Here is a 24571-nt window from a genome sequence, read left to right on the forward strand (position 1 = left end):
ATGACGCGGCGCCCACTAGGGCGCAACCCCGCCACCCGGCAGCCAGCCCGCCCCGTCCCGCCCCTGGCCCTCCCCACCCAGCCTCCCGGGGGCCCCTGTCAGCTTGTGGCAGCCCGCCGCGCGGTGCGCTCTTTCCCTGCAGCCAGGCGAGGCGGCTAGCGCGCGGGCACACCTCCACATCCCTCCGGCGCCACTGCCTCAGCGCTGCTCGCCTCTGCTCAGCCCTGCCCTCTGCACGCCCGTGGGGACATGGCACACGCGCCGGCACGCTGCCCCAGCGCCCGGGGCTCCGGGGATGGTGAGATGGGCAAGCCCAGGAAGGTGGCGCTCATCACTGGCATCACCGGCCAGGTGAGTGCGGAGGCGTGGGCCCGAGTCGGGCCCACTGCTGCCTGGGCACGTGTGCGCTTTGCCCTCTGCTCAGGGCTGCTTGCATTTCCAGGAACAGCCTTCTGGCTGTCCCGGAAGGTGTCTCCTGCCGGATAGGTCGGAGACAAGATGTAGCTTGTGGGGAGTGTGCTCAGTGCATTGAATGTTTCTGGTCTTCTCTTGGGGCGTGGGAGCGTGTATTCTGCCTGACATGTGGTCTTCGCACCTGAGTAAGATTAAGACTACCCTCTCTCACCTGTCGTACTGGCGTCTGGAGCCCTTCATTTTCCAAGCCCTCTAGATTGCACTTGGAATTTAGTTCTCTGCGGTTCGTAGTGCCTGTGAGGGAAAAGGACCGTATATCTGTGAATATATGTGTGGAGTCACCCTGCTTTATCTCGGCATAAGGAACACATAGCTGCTAATGCTTAGGAAGTTGAAAAGAGAATTCCTTGATGTTTTGGTTCGGCCTCACCAGATTTCCATGTAGAAAAGAGAAAATAACAGAAAGTAGTGCTGTAGAGTCACAGACCAGGAAATACTTTTTTNTAGCTGCTGAGATTCATGTTTACACATGCTAGGGTTCCAGTTCCAAATAAATGAATTCCTTGAGTGAGGTAATTAGGAGGAGTCTTGAATGTTGGAACCCCATGTGCAGGCTGAGCATAGTTTGTCATCTCTTAGAAGTATTGCGACAGGTAGGGGCTGACCACAGTGTCTTACCAAGCTGTGCTGTTTTCGATTCACTGCCAATCAAATAATTTTACCCGTGTATTTTTGTTGAAAAAGTGGTATCTGTGCCCCCGAGTCTGGTGGTTTGACCATATTACTGTGAAATAAAGATGATAATAATAGCTAATACATTTTATGTTTACTATTTTTCAGTCATTTGACTGATATTAACTCATTTAGTTTCTTCAAATACTTTTTGAGGGGGTATCCCCACTTTACAGATGTGGAAACTCTAGCATGGGAGTTTGATTTGCCTGACTGAAGTCTAACAACTAGGAAGTGTACAGTGGAATTCAAACTCTGTTCTCAAAGTTCTCTAGCATTACAGAAGAAGTTGAAATAGGTCAAATAATAGAGTCAAAGAAAAATTAGACAACTTTAACTACGGATACCTGATTAATTTCGGATTATTCATGCATCTTACTTTGCTTAAGGTACTTAAACAGGTGTTTGAAAACGGGTAAGAGAGGTAGTTAGGTCAAGGATCTGAGGTTGAGGAAGAGAACCCTTAAATTTAGGCATGGGCCTATATACTGTCTATCCTTTTCTAACTCTTCTGCAGGTGGTTCTCCTTATTACAGTTTCTTAGACTGGCTTTGGAGCTCAGATGTGTATTAAGCTAACACAAGCTCTTGAAGGTTAAGTTATTTTATTTTTTTTAAGTATCATGAAGAAATTAGTTAAGCTGTTAATGTAACTGTTGGTATGACTTATACCAGTTTAAGTGACCAGCAGTATGAATCAATGCAGATTAGAAATAGAACGCTATTTAGATCTTTGAGTGCAGTCATGTGATTGGTAGGATGTGTTGTGAGGGATGTGTTGTCCCCTCCCCACTCTCCCAGTTTGTCCTGTAGGTTGCCAGGGGGTAGTCTTCCTTAAGCACATGTTCAGCATGCTAAACTCTTGACCAGATGTTTTTGGCTCCCCATGTCATTTTTAACTTTAAACTACTGATTCTATTTCAGTCTCCTTTTAACCTCCACCAATGTTTCCCACTTCCTTCCAACATCCACCCTCTGCATTGTCCCTTTATTGGGTGTTGTGTAGCCCCTGACACAGCTGAACTTTGTAGCTGCCACATAAATCCTTGCTGATGGAATTTACTGCTCTCCTGTGCTTTGCATTTACCTTCTAGGACACTGACTCTCAACCTGTGTATCAAGGATCTCTGGAGGACTGTGAAGTTAATACAAGGGGTCTGAAAATCCATACCTTATTGTCCATTTTAAAAATAATACTGGGTGAAAGCTTACTGAGCTTCTTATTCCACTGAACATTTTTATATATCTCTAGTTTTAGCCCCGCTTTACCCCTGGCAAAGTAAGGTTAAATATGTTCCTGGAGAGTGCATACCTTATGAGTGTCAGTCAGAGTTGAGATTTGAACCCAGGAGTTGCCCTAAGCAATTTGTTATACTGCCTCTGTGGTAAGTCACACATTAAATTACAGCTATATGGATTTGCACACCTGCATGTGATTGGGGCGGGAATGGGAGGGAGGGGGAGAGAGAGACACAGACACAGAGACAGACAGACAGACAGACTGAAAGACTGAGATTATTTTACGCTCAGGAGAGGTCTCGGATTCAAGAAGATGAGGTAGAAACCACTGCTGTGGCCCTTAGGGCTATCATGGCAATCTTACCAAGATGGGCTCTTAAATGGGTTGTTCTAAATTCCCACCCGAGTAAGAGTACAGATATCTAGTGTGCCCTGTCTACTATGTATCTCTAGTATTTACTGTCAGACTTCATATTCTAGCTTTCTCTCCTATCTAGTCTTGACACAGCAGTTGTGCATCATTTCCTGAAGTTTTTACCTTATTAAATTACCTGAAAGAAAACCAAGTGCTGGCTTTGCATTGCTGCCTCTAGGCCCTCTGCCCTCCATCGCCAAAGTTTACCTCCTTGTTTAATGATGCTTGTGGTTCTTCACTACACCCATGGAAATGTTCCTGCTGTTCTTTGAATACCATCACTTTGTACATCATTGTGACTGAGTGTCCTCACAAGTCTTATTCCTTTTAACTCAACTAAAAGCCCCTCTATTCTAAATCTGCCAAATGTAGCCATTCCAGGAACTTTCTTTATATTTACATATATGCAATTACTGTTGACTAGGTAGGTAATTTACATATCTAAGTTCTTTGGTTTGTAAAGTGCTTTCAGATAGAAACCTCTTTTTCAGCTAATTACCTCCCACATTGTTTCATCCAGTGGGCTTTTAAAAATGCTGACTTATCTTCCCATTAACAGAATGTGTCTTTACCATATGTCTGCAGTGTGCAAGGCTTGTTTTGATGCTGCTGATAATATAAAGATATGTAAGGTGTAATCTACCCATTAAGATCTCACAGTCTTTTCAATACATATGAAAAGACAGTGCACGTAAAAAATTAATATCGTAAAAGTATGTTAGGGGCCAAATGAGTGGTTAATTCAACATCAGGTTCTGGAAGAAGTTGTTGAATGCTAGAAATAGCAGGGACTGTGTACATGGTGAACAGCATGTGTAACAATATGGAGAAGGGAAAGTTTGGGGGGACATGGAGGGCAAAAATAAATAGTAATGAAAGACATTAAATTATTAAATTATTTATATCCTTTGCTCATTTCCAAAAGAATTCTGAGGTAGCTTCAATAAAAAAAATCAATAGACCAACCAACAAACAGACAGACAAAAACAGTAGTGAAGGCAATAGAAAGATGGAGGTAGTGTACCAAAATCTAAAACTGAGGATAGCTGCTGCAGGTGGGCATAAAATTCAGCTTTGAGGTTCCTCACAGTCAAGACAAAATGGATAGGTGAGTGAAACATTTTATTAGTACTAAACTCTCTGAGTAATAAGTTTTGAACAATAGACTCAGAGTAACATGATGCACAATATTTTCCATAGTAGTTTTTAAAGAAGATAGGGTATCTCCCTAGGACACTCTTATATTACTCCCTAATGGATGGTGAAAGCATACTTTTTGGTAGGTGGAGACTTTAGGAGAATTGAATGGTTAGTGCTTGTGGATTTTCCTATTTCTAGTATCTGTTATTTCAAGCTGGTATCTGCCAGGAGAGCAGCCAGGTTGGAACTGTAGATTACTTTGTCAATTGTGTTTGACAGTAAGATTAATATTGTTTTTTTAAATACGGAAGCATTTGACATGGAGAGATCCTTCTCACTTGCAGGTTGGCCTAGAGTTTCCTTAGGAAGTGGTTTAAATCTGGTTAAACATTTAAGCAAGTACCAATTCAGGATTCTAGAGTTCTACACCATGATGCGTGGTGGACAAAGTATTTATCTTTAAACGGTTGAATAGTTAGCCATGGTCAACAGGAGTTAACTTGTTTGCAGTTGGAAAACAAACTTTTCGTAAGTTTTGCCTAGATGAAAAATGGACTCTAATTATCAATATCAGATTATTTAAGCTATATTATTTTGTTTTAGAATTTTATGTTTATGGCCTTGTTTTTTTTTATTTTCACTAATTTCATTAGTTTCTTTTGAGTTATTCTTGATGCCATAAAACAACCCTGTTCTTTAAAGGGAACTTATGTAAAATGGATCATCTGATTCCCTAGACTCAGGTGGCTCTTACAGGCTTCATTCATTCTCTTCAATTAAGAATTAAGAATATTGGAAAATGGTGATTGAAAATTGGCAGGCAGTACCATTTTCCCCCCAGGTTTCCGTAATCCCTTTAAATAATGCTTCATTTGATTTATAAAAGATGACAGGGACATTACTTCTTTTGGTTTTACTTCCTAATCCACATTCAGTTTCCCACAAATTTCTATGTTTCAATATAGGTAAGAGAATCATCGCTTGTGTAGATGGAGATTTAGTGAAATGTGATGAGGTCTATTAAAACAAGTCCATTTGATTAGTAATGACTGCATGGAATCCTGGAGCCAAGGCTGTATCTAGTTCAAGGGAGAGGCCCATGATTGATAAGTGATGGTTGCGTAGAGAGGGTTTGGAGTGATGGCACATGTGCTATTACAGGATTGTGACTCCTTGAGGATAGGAAAAAAGTTTATCGTTTATCTCTTTTATCTAGCATAACTGTTATAGGTTAGATACTCAAAATATTTGATAATTAAATTAATTGTAAGTTACCGATGTTTATTGTCTTGCAGAAAACTTGCCTGGAAATTGCAGAAGTCTGTAGGAATGGAAATAAAATGTTAGGATGCATCTCTTGTTTGGTTACTTGCAAGACATTGCCAAGGTACTGGAGAGAATTGGATAGTATATACCTGAACAGACAACGTGCAATTTAGGAGATGAAATGATTTGTTTTTAGATTTAAAGGACTTGGAATATACTCATTTCAGGGGGAAAAAATAACATGTCCAGTTCTGTGTGATAGATTTCCTGTTTTTGTACTCATATTAACCACTGAATTAAAAAGAAAAATTCTCTTGTGACTTTAGAATGGAATTAAATTACCATCATTATGTAGAGGAAAGGAGGCTGGAAAAGTGGGATTTCTCCAGGTCACACAGCAAGTTACTCTAGAGTTAGGATTAGACCCCCAGATTCTTGGCTTTTCATTGTTTTAGGACTGATCAGCACTGCCCTACACTAATAAGAAATAGAGAGTTAAATTAGAAAAATTAGTATAAAAGACTGTATGTAGTAGTAAAATGTATCTTATAGGGTTCTATAAAGTGGAATGACAATAAATGTACATCTGAATAAGTAATCAAATCCATTTCAATATTTAAGGAAAAGGTAACTTTATATTTATAAAATTTAACATCTTATTTTAACAAATATTTGTAGTTTGAAAGATTGAGAGGCTTAGGGTAATTAAATAGAAATCTTTAGTATTTGATCTATACAAGAAAGTTAATAAGATTATAAGGACTAAAGAACGGGATTAATTTACAATAACATTCATTAGAGAATTTAGACATGCACTATTCATTCAAGGCTGTATACTGTCCTGAGCTGGTAGCTTCCCTCCAGTGCCTCCAAATTCTTGGCCACTCATGATGTGGGAAAACCTATAGCTGCATATCTCCTTGTTTGGATTTAGGACTCTACGGCTGAAGTTGAGGGTGAGTTTTATTAGTTACTGACTTGATTTTTCAGATGAGCTGTCTTTTGATCCTAAATGGCTTTCTGTGAGGTGTTGCGTTCTCGACTATCCTTTTAAGCAGTCTTTCCTGAACTTTTGCTAGACTAAAGTTATCACTAGAAAAGAATTATTTGGCTATGATTCCATGTAAAGAATAAGGCTTAAGGGGTGAGATAAATGTTTGCCTTTAACCAAGATTCTGGCTACCTGGTAGATAATTATTTGGGGGAAGGGTACAGAAATAAGTTTACTGACATTGATAAAATGATTATTGTGTGCCAGGCAATGTGCCAAGCATTTTATATAAATTATCTCATTTAACCCCAGGTGGTATGTATTTATACTTACATCATACAAAGAAACTGAGAGTTAGAGCACTTCAAGCTTGCCTAAGAACCCTTAATGCGCTAGTTTTTTTCTCAGCACCTTCACCCCTGTATCAGTCACACTAGCTCTGTTGGTCAGTTTGTGGATAAACTGTAGAGATTCACTGCTCTCAAGAAATAAATTGCTTTAAAAGACTGCTATATATTTTGATTAGTGCTTTACCATGACCATTCGGTGATGTTAACATTATTAGTTTGTGTGTCAGAAGAAGTCTGGAATAAGGACGTGGGAAGGGAGGTGGAAAGCTATGTTTTCTGAGCCTATTGAAGATCCCTGGTGTGGCTCCTTTCCCCAGCATTCTTCTCAGTTCTTTGAGGATTTTTACGGTAAGAGATGAAAGTGGTTGGAGAACAGTGCCTTTCTCTGCACATAAACTGCTGATGCTTCCAGTGGAGGGTCAAGTGCCAGTAGACCATTCATGGGATCTTCAGGAGTGGGTAGGTTTCAGGGGCTGCAGCTTGGGCGATGGGTTGTCTGAATGAAAATTGTGACTGGAGAGCTTACCCAGGAGCCTTGATGACCACGTGGATAGTCTCAGTTTTCAGTTGGTGGAGAGAGGCAGATGAGAGGCAGAAATGCTTGATTTTGTGGCCGCTACAAATTGTTTGCATGGACCTTTCCCCTACCTGCACAGGGATCTGAGATTTACAGTTCCCAGTTCATTTGCTGTAGGTCCCATTAGATACATTTCTTCCTTTCTCTAATGCTACTTTCCCCTCTGTAGAGTGGAGTTTGTTCTTGCTATCATGACCCAGGTTAGATTTTCCTTAGGGGACTCATAAGTCCCCTATTTTAAATACTTGCACCTGCATTATGAACAAAGAAGACTGTCTTAACCTTAACCTTTTTTGGCTTGCAAATTGGTCTTAGCACATATGTTTGACTTGACATTTCTTCTGGTGTGTTAATCTGAGATGCTTCGTTGACTTCAGAGTAGCCTCCCTTCTTTTCTCTTGCAATAAGCATTGTATTTGGGCTACTAGCAGTTCTTCATTCATACCTCTCCTACTTTTTCAAGTAGCAATTTTTTTCCATGCTTAATTAATCTTTTCTCCCAGAGGCAATTACATTTTGGTTCAGGTCGTCCTCTACTTAGTAATAGAAGTATTAATAACCATAATTCATTCAAACAAATGTTTGGGTATCAACTATATATCAGGCACTCAGGATACAACAGTGAACAAAACAGACAAAAATGACCATCCTTTTGACATTGATGTTCCAGTAACACTGTAATATTGATGTTCTAGACGATGATAATGATGGCGATGATGATTATGATAGATTACAGTAATTAACATGTATTGAGCATTTACTTTGTGCCAGGCACTGTTCAAAGGGTTTTACATTTATTAACTTATTGAAGCAACAGAGCACTCCTCTGAGGCGGTTTTCTTATTATCCCCAAGGAACAGAGGTTAAGTATATTGCCCAAAGGTCTCCGGAGATTACAAAGTCAAATTTGAAATGTAAATTTCAGTAATTTTATTTTCTATTAAGTTTGTAATTACTATCAATAAATAGATTCTAAGCAGAGTTAAATACATTGTCCATCAAATTTGAAAAACAAAGCATATTCGAGGTTTTTTTTTGCAGTTGTGGAAAGGTGGATTAAAGTAGAAAAATAAGCATGTATTAATCACTACATTATTTTATTTGTTGTCATTTGAGTCATATCTTTAGCTAATTTCTTTGGAGGACCCCTGTTGATAACTAATCTTATTAAGTCCCTGAAGGCTAGTAGAGGATTTCTAGGCCAACTTGAGTTTGAATTACTGCTTAGTTACTTATGAGCTGGGTGGCTTTGGGCAAGTTATTTACCTTTGCTGCCAGGTTGGAAGAGTAATTCCTACCAAATAGAAATAAGCTTGGCACATAATAGGGGCCTTTGGCCCACTACTAGAATGGACCTTCACAGAGTTAACAAGATAATAAAAAATTTCCTTGAATTCTAGGAAAGGAATTTGAATGTAGAGGGTATTACTATTTAGCTTTACTCTATTATGTAGGGGCAGGAAGTTCCATAGTATTTGGAATCAACCACAAGGCTATCAAAGTACTGGGAGGCCAACAGATTTGACATCCTGAATCTTACAGACTGTGCAAAGCAGATCTGGGAGCCTGTCTTATCTTTCCATATAAGAGGATTGTCAGCAGTGAACTTTACTCTAAATCTCCCTTAATGGGATTTGCAGTCCTGGGATGAAAGGCTTGGCATAATTAGAAATGAGAAAGATGTCTTGAGTACTGTCCTACTTTGATCAAAGACTGTTATGTGGTGGTACCATTTTTTTTTTTTAAATGTCTTTACATTTAAATGTTATTAATTAATTAACTGAAGAAAGAGCATGGAACTGAGAATCAAAGAGGCTGGGTTTTAACACCAATTAATGGTAAAGCGGTCATTTTTTCTGAGTCTGTTTCTTAAATTATGATGAGAAGATGATCTCTAACGTCTGTTCAGATTGTAAAGGGCTATGACTTTAGGATTAAACACTAAATTATAATTGATTATATGCAAAAAAGTTATTAAACAGTGTAATCATTTAATATCAGTTTTAAAGTAAGATCCATAGGATAATTAAAAAAATGAAACCAATGAACTATTAACTTTAGTAAATTTATAGTGAAGAATGTAACTTAAGAAGAAATTCAAATATGAGTTGTATATTGCCAGAATTTGTAAGGTTAAAGTGAAAAATCTGAGCTGTCTGCCCTTGTAAATTATACCAGATTAAGTGATTTTTTGCTGAGGAAGGATTTTAAAATTCCTGTTATTTATTTTTTCGCTTGAAGTATTGAAAAATATAAGCATCTGTATTTTGAGCTTAGTGTTTAATAGTTGAGGTTTTATTTGTTTAGTTAATATTTGCTGAGATTTATTCTGTGCTGAGCTAGGTGCTGGGGATATAGCCACCAGCAAGATGGAAATGATTTTGTTTTCAAGGAGCCGCTAGTCTAGTAGGGGAACAAACAATTTGACAAGTAATTTTATAGCATGTTAAATGCTATGACAATAATAAAGGAGTCATTGAATCACAAAATTATCCCTTAAATAAAATGCTCTAAAGTAACATTAATTCAACAGATTTACCGAGCATTAGTTACCTTGCAAGTTTCTGGTTATATATTCCCTTGTATTAAAAGGGTTAGTTGTGAGGGTTAGTTCTTTGTGTAGGAAGCTGAGCTGCCTAAGGACTACTTATATGCTACTTTATTCCTTTTGACATAGAAGTCTTTTGAATAATCTTATATTCAATCTTATAACCGTTTAAAGATGTTACTATTTTCATTCTCATTTTTCTCTGTCTTAAAAACTGTATTTCCAGCCTTTAACATTTATTCTAATTGGAGACCTTACCAACTGTTTGATCAGATATATTTATGTATGCACAAGGGGATCATGGCCCAAGTGAAGAAGCATTTGATGGATTCTCATCTTGTGATGCCATAGTTTAGGGGCTAGGTCAAATTTTTCTTTTTGACTGATCAAATTTGAATTTAACAGAACATTCTCAGTATAGTCCCTAATGGTGAGTTAGTGTCAGCCAGGGAATTAATATTTGTTTTATGGTTTGATAACTAATTTTTGAGCCAGTACAGTCATGTGCAGATTAATGATGCGATATGTTCTAAGAAATGCCTCATTGAGTGATGTCGGGGTTGTGTGGACATGACAGAGTGCACTTGACACAAACCTAGATGGAATAGCCTATTACACACCTAGACTACATGGTATAGCCTATTCCTCCTAGGCTACATGTACAAAACAACATGGTATTAAATCAAGCACAAGAAAAATGATGCAATCAAAAGATGTATGAGGCTGCTGCCAACATAATATGGCATACTGTTTTACAGCAAACTTTTTTTATAAGTAGAAAGAGTACACTCTAAAATAAAAAGTGTAGTATAGTAAATACATAAACCAGTAACAGTTGTTTATTATCATTATCAGGTATTATGTCCTATACATAATTGTATGTGCTATATTTTTATACAACTCTCAGTGCAGTAAATTTGTTTATACTAGCACCACCACAAACACATGAATAATGTGTTGAACTATGATGTTATGACAGCTACTGTGTCACTAGGCGATAGGAATTTTTCATCTTCATTATAATCTTATTGGACCAGTGTAGTATATGTGGTCTGCCATTGACTGAAACATCGTTATACAGCACAAGGCTGTATTGTGGCCAGAGACTTAAGAGTATGAAATCAGATAACTGTGTTTTATACTAGAATGTTAAGTATTTGTTAATTTGAATCAATATACATTTTTAAATGCTCACTGTAGTATTCCCAGCACTTAAAATAGAGTGCCAAACATGGCATTTGGACTTGGGGAGCTTAAAGTAGATAGGGAAGAAAAACTAATGTGCAGGAACCCAGAGATAATTATGTGCCTGTGGCTTTTAATGGTAAGAGGTCAGTGAAAGAAATGGCTGTGTAGATTGTAACGGAAAAAACTGTGGTCCGTGGAGACTAGTATAGCTGGGAAAGCTCCATGGACTTGGTCTTAAGGGATGGTCAAATTTAGAGAGAGGAAGTGGAAGCACAGGAGAAAAAGCGTGTGGTATTTTTGGGATGTGGTAAAGGGACTGACCTCACCGGAGGGGTTGGTATATGGTTGGAGTACTGGGAAATAATATATTGCAAATCTAGATCATGGAAGGCCTACGAAAGCCGGTAGGGATGCTTGAATTTGATGAAATAAGTAGTGAGAAGGCAGAGACCCTGTGGTGTGATAGAAAGATCCCAGTCTTGGGTCAGTCTAGAACAGGGTGTCAAATCCCGCTTTTAAAAAAGTACATGTAAAAATGTCTGCCACTTACTAGCTGAGTGTCCCTAGGCAAGTTACTTGAACCCTAGTTTCCTCTTCTTTAAAATGCAATTAATTATAACACATTACAGATTGATGCGAGATTATATATGATGATTATAATAGTACTTAGCCCAGTGCCCAGTACATACTGTTTATGAAATGATAAGTATAATAAATATAATGTATAATAAGTTCTCAAGATGAGAAGAGAAGGCTAGAGAAGTTTTGAGAATGCAGTTTGGTGTAGATGTACAGAGTGAATCTGAGTAATAAAACAATGGAGGCAGGAAGACCTGTTAAGAGCCTCTTGTAATTATAAGGATATAGATACATTATGGAGAGAGAAAGGGAATCAGAGACAACAGGACTTTGTGATCAATTAGGTAAAGGGAATATGAGAAAGGGAAGAGTTGGAAATCTCAAGATAATTTTAATTTTGGAGACTAGCTGGATAGTATTACCATGCCCAGAAATGCAAACACTGGGAAGAAAACTAGTTTTCTGGGGAAGATAGTAAATTCAGTTTTATTCCTCTTGAGTGTGAAAGTGTGAGCATGACATTGTAATGCAGGTGAGAGATCATGATCATGTGGTCTTTCATAACGACCCAGACAACACCTGTGGAATGGTAAAGTCCTTTATGTGACCATTGCTACTCTATGGTACCCTTCACCAGTCCTCTTGCCCAGAATTGTCTGTGGCTTCCTCTTATCTGACATCAAAAACTAACATTTTTCTCTTTAGTTTTATGATTGAAGTTAACCAGGGTATTCCGGTATACTTTAATCTTCCATTCCTCTTTATTTATTTTTATTTATTAATTATTTACATTTTCCTAATGCCATCCTCTTGTCTAAGATCCCTTCAGCTTGTCTCCCTTTTCTTCCCTCCGTGAGAAATTTTGGGACTCTCATATTTCCAGACTAATTGCAAGCAAGGTACTCAGTTTCACTAACATTCCCAGAGGAGCTCAGTACATGTGAAAAGACTGAGTGAAGCATATTTGGAAGATAACCTTGTGAGATAGAAAGCTGATTTGGTAATGTTCTTGGCAGTGGAGCCCCAGCGTGCCAAACCTAGTCTTTGGCAGGCCCTTAAACAGTTTTCCTGCCAAATCTTGAGACTTCACCATAAGTCGTAATTCAGTTGTTTATATAAGTTTACTCATTGAAATAGCTGCTTTTAGGATGGTGTTCAGTTACGGAGAACTGAGTTACCCAGAATTGAGGTTAGATGATTTTACACACAGTGACTTTGGTGAAAGGCGTTTGATTTATCTTTTTCAGATTCTTCATACTGTACCTTTTAAGAATTTAACTACTTGTGCATTTTAGGGGATCCTTTCTCTGACTTTAATATTATTTTTTTTTTTTAACTTCAAGAGTGAAACAAAGATATTTACTAAGTATTTGTAGAAAGTATTTGCACTCAGTAATTACTATATACTTGGAAGTTATACCATTATAGCTTGGTCATATTGTATATACTTGAATGCTGTGTTTGATTATAATGCTGAAATGTGTTGCTCAGTCACATAAAAGAAGCCTATTCCTTAATGCAAAGTGAAAAAGCCTCTAATTTGGACCTCTAGAAGTCTTTTTTTAAATTATTGTAATATGATTTCCTATGTTTCTTAGAAGAGCACTTTATTTTACAATGACTTTACAAGTCATTGGTTTTCAGTATTTTTTCAAATTATATTTTTATAATAATTCTTTAAAAACAATGAATTAGAATTTTACAGATATGTGTAAATTTTTGAAGCAATGGTTTTGACCGATATTGATAAACATAAGCATATTTATTTTAGCTTAAAGTGGAATCTCTCAAAATGTAAACTTGATTGCAAGAGACCTGCTGTGGTGCCATATGCTCCTGTTGGATTAAACCAAGTCAAGGAGAAAGATATTGGGAACCACTGTCAGGAATTGTGAGAGGCCTGAGATTTAATCCTGCTTGTAGGCTAGCAAGTGAGGCTCCTACAGTTCTCTGAATGATGGCCTAAAACACAATGCTCCTGGGTCAGAGACAAAGGACTTTATTACTAATAGCACAGTAGGCAGTATGAATTTCATGTTTGTATCACTTTGTTTGCATCAGATCCTCTTGCCCCCCAAGGTCTGTGGGGGCAAAATGGGAGACGTTGCAAACGCAGTGGGTATACAATGGAGTTGAGGAATCTTAAGGTAAGGGAACTCTAATCTTTTATAAGGGAGCTGCTAGCAAACCTGACCAACCTTTGCCTGGAAGGGAGACATTATCTTTATTATTCTGGGTAGCAAACAGCTCTTCCTTTCCTCTGCTCCAGGAAAAGGGCACAATTTCCATCTTAAAGGCTATATACTTTACAGATATCCTTGAAAAGACAGTACTGAATAAAAGTTATCGGTGAGTGTTCTCAGGAGGCATGCAGAAACAGGTGAGACCCATGAAGAATTGCCTCTCAACATTATTAACTGAAACTCACCAGTTTGACAATATACAGTTTTCCCCATATTTCCCCATACCCATCTATGGGGAGCATGAACCTTATTTTGGATCCTCATTTTCTTTTATACTTTTTACTTGAAGAACGAAATGATAAGACCTGGACTTAGGTGCTTAGTGTAGCATGGGCGAATAGGCATTGGCCCTGGGGGATGCATTTAATATTTTGTATGTATAAGAGTGGATAGTAAAATAGGATTGCTTTTGATGAAACATTGAGTAAATTTAATATGATAGATTAGTGTTGGTTGTCCTGAAGAACCCCAACTCAGAACTTTTTTCCAGCCAGAGGGAAGGACCCACACCCATCCTGCCCCTGACTATGCTCTCAGCTGAATGATTCTAACTCATTTGGCTTAATACCTTCTCTTCCTCATTGAGCCCCTATGTGAACACATGCCATTACTCGTTAAGTGAACCATAAACTTCTTTCATAAATTTTAATTCTTTCTCTTGCTTAATTTTAAAATCTTACCTAATTTAAAATCTTTTAGCTTCACTTTGAGATTACTCCTATCATTTATGTTTATTTAGTGCCTACTGTGTGATAATAGGCCCTGCCCTCAAGGTAAGAAACCTTGGGTCTTTTCAGGTTTTCTTAAAGGTTCCTAAAGCCTTGTTTTGATTTTTATGAATTTTGATGTTATCTTCAGAATGCTTTCTAGCAACTTGCACATTTTGTTAAACAGTCTTCACTTTTCCATTCAAGGAATGTGTTTTCCTAGGTAAATCAGGTCCTATATGACTGCTCAGCAAGCTCAAGGACTCTTGGAATGGTGTAGTATGGTTTACCATTCCAAACTGATGATGGGTAACTTTACTTCACTTCTATATGAGCTATAAGAACTTACATTTGTATATTAATTTATAGTTTTCAAAGCATTTAAATAATTATTTCCATTGTTCTCAATAGTATTCTGTGAAGCAAGTAGGACAGGTATTACCTTTATTTTACAGATATGTTGACTGAGATCCAGAGTGATCAAATGACTTCTCAGTGTTGCGGGACTGGTGATTGTCAACTACAGTAACTCTAATTTTTTTTGCCTGTGTTCTGGGTCTCCACAGTCTACTAGATTTAATTTAATTTAATTTTACCTTCTATCACTAGTGTTTTACCTTAGGCTGATGTTTTTCTTTACTGTTCCATAAACAGACCATGATAGGCAGAATAATCCTCCCTCCACCACCCTAAGATGTCCATATCCTAATCTCTGGAACCTATGAATCAGTTACCTCTCATGACAAAAGGGGCTTTGCAGATGTGACTAAATTAAGGATCTTGAGATGGGGAGATTATCCTGGATTATCTGTGTGGGTCTGATATAATCATGGGTTCTTTAAATGAGAAGGAGGGAGACAAATGTGTCAGAACCAGAAAGATGGCATTGTGAGAAATATTCAACCAGTTATTTCTGGCTTTGGGGATGGAGGAAGGGGCCACAAGCCAAGGAATTCAGGCAACCTCTGGAAGCTAGGAAAGGCAAGGGAATGAATCTTCCCTAGAGCCTCCAGAAAGTAACTGAGCCTTCTTGACACCTGGATTTCAGCCCTGTTAGATCCATGTTAGACTTCTGACCTACTGAATTATAAGGTAATAACTGTGTGTCATTTTAAGCCACTACATTTATGGTAATTTGTTATAACAGCAATAAGAAACTAATACATAGATCATGTGTTTGTCCATACTTTTCACTTAGAATTCTCTTCTCTCTCTAAATATACATACATATACATATATGTGTGTGTATGTGTATATATGTGTGTGTGTGTGTGTGTGTGTATATATATATATACATACATATATATACACACACATATATATATTTTTTTAAGTCAAGGCAACCCTTGGTTGACCTCATGGATTGCAAGGACCTTGTCAGTTTACAATCCCTTATTTTTTTATTTTTTACACCTACAGCACCTGGTCTTCCTAGGTGGTCTCCCATCCAAGCACTAACCAGGCTAGACCCTGCTTAGCTTCTGAGATCAGATGGGATCGGGCTTGTTCAGGGTAGCATGGCCATAGACGCCTATTTATGTTTATCTGTCCTCAAATTCTACCCTTCCTTCATGTCTAGCCCTTATTTATGTCCATAATCTTGGAATTCTTTGCATATTTTAAATTATTCAACAAATATTTTTGAGTGTCTTCTGCCAGTAAGATATTTCTTCATTTGGTATTATGGAGTATACTAGAAGTTTCTGTTTTCAAGAAGCTTAATCTAATAAGGAGCATTAATGCATCATTTCATCAGATATTTTTTCAACACTGAGCTCTGTGGTAAATATTTTAATAGCCACAAGAGTGAACACAATTTGTAAGGATATGTATATAATTTATGCCACTATGCTCCTAATGATAAAGCTGTTCTATCATCATTATTGTTATATAAAAAGTTTTTTGTTGGCTTTGGGGAAGCAAGTGGACCTATTGGCAGAGAACTGTGGGTGACATCTGGTAGTCTCCAGGTGACAGCTAGCAGGAAACTAAAACCTTCAGTCCTAGAGCCATAGTAACTGAATTCTGCCAACAAACAAAGCACATCCTTAGATCCACTCAGGCTTTAGGTGAGATTGACACCTAGCTTGGGTAGCTTTGCTAAGAACTCAGCTAAGCATGCTGGCCTCCAGACCCATGGAAAGTGTGAACTAATAAATATTGGCATTTTAAGCTTCTGACTTTGTGATAATATTGTTATGCAGCAATAGTTAACTGATATAAGAACTGACATATTGCCACAGCATATGCAGAAGTAGCTATAAGACAGGATAGTGTTAAAGCCACATAAGCAGTATAAATATGTGTATGATTATTCTGGGACATGTCTTTGGTTGGGAAGATAAAGGAAAACCTCATCGAGGAGATGCTTCTAAATAGTACTGTTTAAGATGGGAGAACTTTGTTTGAGATGATAAACTTCTGGGCAGAGGAGGATGACCAAAGGCGTGGGAGGAAGACACAGGTTGTTCTAGGGATGTTGATGAGATTATTTGACTGAAGTGTAGAGGTCATGTGAAAATAGTGGGGGATACTGCTGCTGCCCAGCCGAGGAGAAGAAAGTGGAAGCAAAGAAAGAAGAATCTGAGGAGTCTGATGATGACATGGGCTTTGATCTTTTTGACTAAGCTTCTTTTGTAATATGTTCAATTAAAAGCTGAACTCTGAATAAAAAAAAAAAAGAAAATAGTGGAGGATAGGCTTACCAGGATTGCGTAGACCGGATTATGGTGAGCCTTGTAGCTTAGACTCTGGGGTTTGAACTTCATCTAATAAGTAGTAAGAAGCTATCAAAAGTTTTGAATAAAGAAGTTTTATGACAGGAATTTTATTTTAGGATATTAATTGGGAGAGGGTGTGGTAGACAAAACAGTTTGAAGGGTAATTACAGGAAGAAAGACATTTCTTTAGTGCAGGTGTCGGGGATAAGACTGAACTAATGTGATAGTTATTCATTCACTGAGGAAATGTTTAACGAACACTTAATATAAGCCCAGCATACTGTAGATAGGAAGGAAACAGTAAGAAAGATTGTGAGAGAGGAATCAAAGAACTTAGCTACAGATCGAATTGTTGGATTGGGGGGACCAGGGGAGAAGTGTTTGTTTCTGTAGCTTGCGCCAGTGACATCTATGTCCATGAGTACAAGGACTATATTTTATTACTATCTCTAGTATAGTGCCTGAAACATGATGGGCTCTCAGTAAATATTTTTAAATGATATCTGAAGTTAATATTTCTTTTGTAAAAATCCTGGATGGAATATTTACTGCATAAAAAGGGCACTGGGAATGAAGGTGTGCAGAATATCATACTGTATAGCAAGAGGTGACAAAACTACAGCCCGTTGGCCAAGTCCAGCTGCTGCTTATTTTTATAAATAAAGCTTTTTGGAACACAGCCATACCTGTTTCTTTACTTACTGTCTGTGGCAGCTTCCATATAGACTTGAACAGCTGCAACAGAGACTGCAGCTTGCAAAGCCTAAAATGTTTATTATCTGTCTCTTTACTGAAAAAATTTGCCAGCCTTTGCTTCTCAGATAGACAGTTGAAAGGCTATGGATGTAGATGATATCTCCAAATGGGAGGCTATGGAGACAGAAGAAATGATAAGTGAAATGGAGAAAACACTTACATTTTAGGATTGGAAGAGCTAATGAGGGAGAGAGTCCTGCACATAGGTGGTACTGGTGGTGCAGAGGCTGCTGTTTCTGCCCACAGCAGTGCTATCTTTGTGGGAGCTGTTCTGAGATGTCGTTTTAGGTGTTGTTCCTGGTTGTGAAGTTTCTCAGCTTCTTAATTTGGCACAATAGCTTTAATAGATTTCTGATTCAGTTGACTGCGAAATGCTTTATATGGTTCACCCATAAGATCTCTAAATGATTCCAGGGGGGATAGTGATAGTATTGAGTGGTGAGTGAGAATGTGGATAGAGAGATTGCAAACCAAGTTTGAAGTTCCCTAAGAGAAATACGAAAGTTCATGTATGTAGATCACACCAGTGAGGTTGTTGTGATTTGATTAGGGTTTTTAAACTACATTATGTGGTGAGAAGGGTTCAGAAGCTAAGAGAGTGTTGTGGCTTGATGTTTCAGAAGAGTGTCAGGAATTGAGGATAGGTATTCTTACTATATCCCTTTTTTGAGTTTAGGGAAATGAGTGAATAGGAGTCCTGAATATCAGTAGCTCCTGGGTTTTTAGACTTCACAGTATGATAAAAACAAGATTGATCTATGGTGGCCAAGTTTTTATTTTGAAAGTAAAGAACCTTAAGAATAGCAAATTTTTACCTGCTACCATTCAATTAGTTAAAAAGAAGACATTTTGCACACTAACTGTCAGAATAAAGAACGATCACCCAATTATATACTTTTGGCTGTGTGACCTACTTTAGTGTGTGTATTTTTCTCATTTTGTCAAAGAATGGGTTAAAAATGTGTCATAGATAGGCATTAGTGTATTGACTGCATTTGGGAAACCCATTGAATATTGTTTTATTTAAAAATCATTCACTTGTCTGATTCTGAGAACTCAAATATAAATTTCTCGGTCTGCAGTGACCATTTTTTTCTGGGCCCCAAGATAGGACACGTGAGCTCATAACTATATGATCTAGAATGGAGCTGAATACTGGAAACTAGGACTGTCTGAAAGAATCTGAAGTTACTGTACTTTCTTATACTTTGTCCTTCAGGTACCCTTTTGATATTAAGAACCATAAAAGGTGCTTGGTAAGCCTTAGTCGATTGTTTGAGATTTAATTTTTTGCTAATTCCTTTGGCATGCTGGGCAGATTCCTTAGCTAATTTTCGTACCTCACACAGAATACCAATAGCAAATAGAGTCAGGATCCCCAGTTACCCTTACAGCTCTGTTTTTGAAGCTGTCCCTAGTCTCTAATGGTCCTTTGAAAGAATATTCAAATTGTTGTACTAGTTCATCTTTAATTTGGGAACCTGAAACTGAAATCAAGCTTTGGGGAGTTTCTGAGTGGCTTTGACTTGTTTTTTGTAAGGTCGGTCAACTCCAGGTATATGGGGGGGAAAAAGTATTGAGCGAATTTCTCAAGGGCAAATGGGAAGATTTGGAGGGGATTTGTTTTTGAGGGGTTGTGATATTACATAATAAATTTTTCAGAGAGTTTTGCTTTCCTACTTATTTAAATATAAACCTTGGAAAGGAGACATAGGAGTTGGAACGAAATTGAACTGCCTTTATCATTATTTTTTCTTTCAGCTTTTTTTTGTGGACTATAGTGTTTTTTCATTTAATCCCCTCATTTATTTTGCTATTTTGACTAATTTAGGAAGTTTTGTATAATTTCAATATATAGTATTTTCTTTCCATTGAGTTGTATTTTAATCTTTACTGATGTTTGAACATAGAGATTTTAAACTATTTAAGCATAATCAAAACTTTACACTATTGCCAGATTGTTAGTATGGGAATTTTGATTTTAATTGCTAAAAACAAGGGAGTGTCTTAAAGGGAATTCTTTATCTAGACCAGGCAAATGATTGGGAGTCCATTTGGAAATCTTAGAAGACTCTCTGTGTAGGGCACAATGGTTAGTGGAGGGCTTAGGGTTGGGTCCAGGAAACATGAAATTACTGCTTAGCTCTTTAAGCAGTGCAGATCACTTAACCTTTATGGGCTATGGTTTTTTTTTCTCTTTAAATATGCATTTCAGGAAATAGATGTAAATATTCATATAGAGTAAAGACATGTAAATTTTCCTAGGTTAAAATGCTTTCTTAGCGTGTATAATGGATATTGGAATTTAGTGAGATATTGACAAATGTTTGGGTTTGGGGAGGATTTCAGGAATTAGCCTGCTGCAGGACTCTGAAGAGGAAGTCTAACTGTTGGCTCTTTGAGTGTCATGAGGCTGCCATGGAAGAGGCAGCAGTGTTGTTCCCATAGCACCTTGGTATGATGGCTGTAGTAAATGTGGTGGCAGAGGCTGCTCCTCAGGGACCCTGGGAAGGAATGAGCCTTCGAGGTTTATGAGGTAGAGGCACATGTAGAACTGACTGGGTTGCAGTTTTGTCTTACTCAGGTAAGAATATGCTTTGAAAGTTTATTTTATCTCTATAACTTGGAAGCTTTTATTTTCTATTTAGTCTCAGTAAGGTTGTCTTAATATGTAAATATTTTTATCAAGGATGATTTTGAGAAAGTACCCATTTCTGGCATCCCATTCCTGGCTTTGGATTGAGAAATATCTGTTCCTAAAGGAAGAGGAGAGCTGGGTAAACATGAGTTTGAATCCTGACCTCAGTACTTACTGGAGGCCGCAGGCAAATTTCTGCATCTCTTTATACCAGTCTTATCTGTGCTAGGAAGTGATAAACCCACCTCAGAGTGCTGTGAGGATTGAATTGTAAGAAGGTGTTTGTGCAATGGCATTCAGGAGATGGGAACATCATAATCCTAGAGGATCATTTTGGTCTTTTCAATATACCAGACAGAATTCAGGCAGCCCCTTATCTCTTGACAGATGATTGGCTTATGTCACTTCTCTGTCCCCTCTTCCACCCATATCTGCAGTGGAGCTCTGGGTCATGGTGGAGCCACAGGTGCCCCACAGCCATCTCCACTAGCAGTCTGTCTTAGGGACTCCTGTTGTTCCCTTCTTCTCTTCCTTCTTCCTTCTTCCTCATTACACATTTTCCCCAGGATCTTCTTGCTGCTATTGTTGCCAGTAGCCTGGCTATCCCCTTCCATCCCCTGTTGTTGACTGGAGCCTGTTTCACCCCATTCTTTAGACATCATACTTGGACCCCCACATGATAAAGCTCTCAACAAGAGTGTGGAGCTAATTCTGGATGGCAGAAGGAAGTTCTACAATACTGCACAATTAGATCTGAGAAAGCCACTCCATATAGAACAAAACATTATTAAGGGTTATTCTGAACACTACATATTATGTGTTTCAGAAACCAAATTTATGTTCAACTTTAGTGCTCTTCCTATGGCAAAATGGGTCACAAGTTTCAAATAGCTGATTTGCAAGTGTAATTTTGGCATGCTTTGTTGAAGCATACCACTTTGATCAGTTAGTAATATCAGTTCTAAAGCCCACCAAACAGGTTGAAGCATAACTACTGTGGGTTGGTGAAGGGCTACCTTCTTGATTGTACTCCACAAATGTCTCCTTTCTCTTAAGTGCAGTTTTTCCTGGTTAGAAATGGGCTTAGCTATGTAGAGACAGGTTGGAGTGGACAGTGAAGAAAGAGAGAGCTGATAAAGTAGAAGAGGAAAGGGAAAGAGGCAGGCCACAGAAGTGCTGAGAAGCATAGAAAGGTCATGTTGGCTTTTTAGTGTCATTTCTCACTGTAAATAGATCCTTTTAAATCAGTGATGAGATGTCATAAATATTTAATGCTGAGTGACATTCAAATTAACATGGCCTTGCTGCTTATATCTAAGAAAAGCCAAGCACAAACAGGTATCTTCCTTTCCTGTTTCTTTAGGAAAAATGCTGAAGGTGAATTGTGCCTCTGCTACTCAGCAGGGTACATTTTAACCAGGTTCAACACTGGCAGGTTTAAGTTGCTGCTTGCTAACCTTTTATATTGTGTTTTCCAGTGTAGATGCTGCACAGGCCTGGGCCATGCACTGGAGAGAAAAAGGGCTCTCATGGCAATGCCTTAGTTTTCACTAAAGTACAGGAGTGTGCAAATTTCCTAAGTTGTCTGGAAATGCTGCCCAGAGCTGGGAAGGTGGAAACAGGTGTGAGGGCCTGCATTTGGGGAGCTGCATGTGAGTTTTGGGTAGCTGTACACACATGGCCATGCCCAGAGGAATCTGGCTCTGCCTTTTGCTCATTTGATTGAGTGGCCACTGAGATACAGCTGCCACTGTGACCCAACCTGCACCTGTGCAAAACAGCCCTTGATTCTGGAATCCCAAGGAAACAAGCTTATCCTATCCACCCAGTCCTTCAGCTTCATCTCTGATTAATCTATCATCTCCCTCACTGCATCCATCTTGATATTTCCTGCTGGGGTTTCTTTTTCCTCTGTTCACTTTACAGGAATTACTGAAATTCTCACCAGAATCAGCTATAACTTTAGATTTTGAGTTCAACCAAAAGAATACTTTGTTTTTAATCAAGACTTTCAATTTCAATCCTCTCCAAAGAAATTCACCTTTGCAGCTATAGTAGGAACTATCTGTAAAGCATAGCTAGCTCTCAGTGTTGGTGGCACAATAGAATCACTTGAGTAGCTTGAAAAGTCTTGGTTCTTCCCCTATACAATTTAGTGGGTTTAGGGTGGGACTTCAACTTGCCTGGTTTTAAAATGTTTCCAGTGATTCAAAAGTGAGCTCAGGCAGAGAACCATTCATTTAAGGGGGACTTTGATAATAGCTTGAAGATGAAACGATTTTTCCCCTTAATACTTTCTCAATTATTAAAATAATAACATGTTTACTATAGAAAAATTGGAAAGCATAGGAAGGTATAAAATATTAGAGGAAAAAAGCAATCAATATCCATAAACACACCACTCATAAGTAATCACTGGCAGCATTATTATCTTTTTTCTACTGTTTAAACTGCTTCTGACTTGCTTCACTGCTTTTCCGCAAATGTTACTAGCCTAGAATAGGATGTGGATCTTAGAGTGGATCTGGAATCTTTCCTCAATGCTTCTTTAGGAGTTAACAAGTACTGATGAATACAAGGGACTACAGGAGACTGTGGAGCACATATTTGGGTTCAGGGGTGAGGAAAACCCCATCTTCAAAATTTCTAATTGTGTAACCCATGTAGCACCTCTTTGGCCTCTATTACAGTTGTCTCATAATAAGACATCTGCTTGTATGTTTTAGTTCAAGTGTTATTTGTTTTTATTGGTTTTATATTTTGAGTGAGATGATGTAATTTAGGGAAATGAATGCAGTTAGAATCAGAGTTATATAATTTTTGACATGATATATGCAAGAACTTAAAAAATTCCTGTGATATTTATTGAAGATTGCAATTTCAGACATTCGTATTCAATTAATGCTCATCCTGATTGGAAGATTGTTTACTTTCATTGGTGGGAATATTACTCTTGGTATATATTTCAGTTAACTTTTGTTACTGATATCTCTGTGTAAGTACTTTATTAATTTGATTTATTAATATTTAAATTCAACTATATAATACATACTGATGGCAAAATTTAGTTGAACTTGAAGGAATTCAGAACAGGCCTCCCTGAGAAGTGCCACTTTGGCATGTGAATTATTTTGAGCTGAAGGCAATTGAGACCCTGCAGGCTCATGAGCAACTTTTACCTCTTGCTGAAATAATTTAAATTAGAGACCTTGACAATAATAAGAGTTATTATCAGAGAAAACTTTTTATGACCAATCTATAGAGCAGGGCAATCTTCTAATTACTGAACATCTGCTCTTCTTTTCTTCTTGTAAATGACTTTCCTTTCTTCTGAAGCCTTAAGCTGTTTTACTTCATCCTTAGCTCAGAATGCCATATATACCTTCTTCGCCCTTTCTATTTCTGAATCTCCCGTGTGTGGGATCTCTGACTCGCTCGTGTACATAGGGTTCCCATACTACATACGTATGTAATTAAACTTGGTTAACTTCTCTTTTTAATCTGTCACATGTCGACTTAATTATTACACACTTGCCAAAAGAACATTGGCGGGTAAAGGAACGTTTCTTCCTCCCCCCACGCTTTTATTCTTATGGACAGTTATCATATGTAAATCTAACTCCTAGATCCAACTAGTGTTCATGATCTCACAGGTCTTCTTGCAGCTCTAACATATTCTTTCAAAGTTTGTGGACTGCAGTTTGGGCGACTACTAACTTCACAGGTTTATATTATTTCTATTTTTGAGAAAAATTAAGTATATCCAAATGGCCAACAAAAGTGAAAGGATGCTCAACTTCGCTAGCTATTAGGGAAAATGCAAATCAAAACCACAATGGAATAGCATCTCACAGCTGTTAGAATAGCTGTTATCAATAGGACAAGTAATAACAAGTGTTGGAGAGGATGTGGAGAAAAAGGAACCCTCATACACTGCTGGTGGGACTGCAAATTGGTACAACCACTATGGAAAACAGTATGGAGGTTCCTCAAAAAACTAAGAATGGATCTGCCATGTGATCCAGCCATCCCTCCTCTGGGTATTTACCGCAAAGACTTGAAAGCTCAT

General features: G+C 38.0%; 1 protein-coding gene and 1 pseudogene across 4 annotated transcripts in view; one reads left to right on the forward strand and one right to left on the reverse strand.

The window, feature by feature from the left end:
* The first annotated feature begins 74 nt into the window (after positions 1 to 74).
* Positions 75 to 24571, forward strand: part of GMDS (GDP-mannose 4,6-dehydratase) — a 603038-nt gene continuing 578541 nt past the window's right edge. For 3 of the 4 annotated variants that reach the window (XM_039869467.1, XM_039869470.1, XM_039869469.1), the window contains exon 1: positions 101 to 351. In XM_039869467.1, coding sequence (XP_039725401.1) covers positions 250 to 351 — 102 coding nt within the window. In that variant the 5' untranslated portion in view covers positions 101 to 249. Of the gene's footprint in view, positions 352 to 24571 lie in introns of all 4 variants that reach the window. The other variant, XM_039869468.1, reaches the window with a different exon arrangement.
* On the reverse strand, positions 15799 to 15917 carry LOC120607773 (uncharacterized; annotated as a pseudogene).

Source organism: Pteropus medius, unplaced genomic scaffold (genome assembly GCF_902729225.1).
Source record: "Pteropus medius unplaced genomic scaffold, Ma_sr-lr_union100, whole genome shotgun sequence".
In the NCBI taxonomy this organism is placed as follows: domain Eukaryota; kingdom Metazoa; phylum Chordata; class Mammalia; order Chiroptera; family Pteropodidae; genus Pteropus; species Pteropus medius.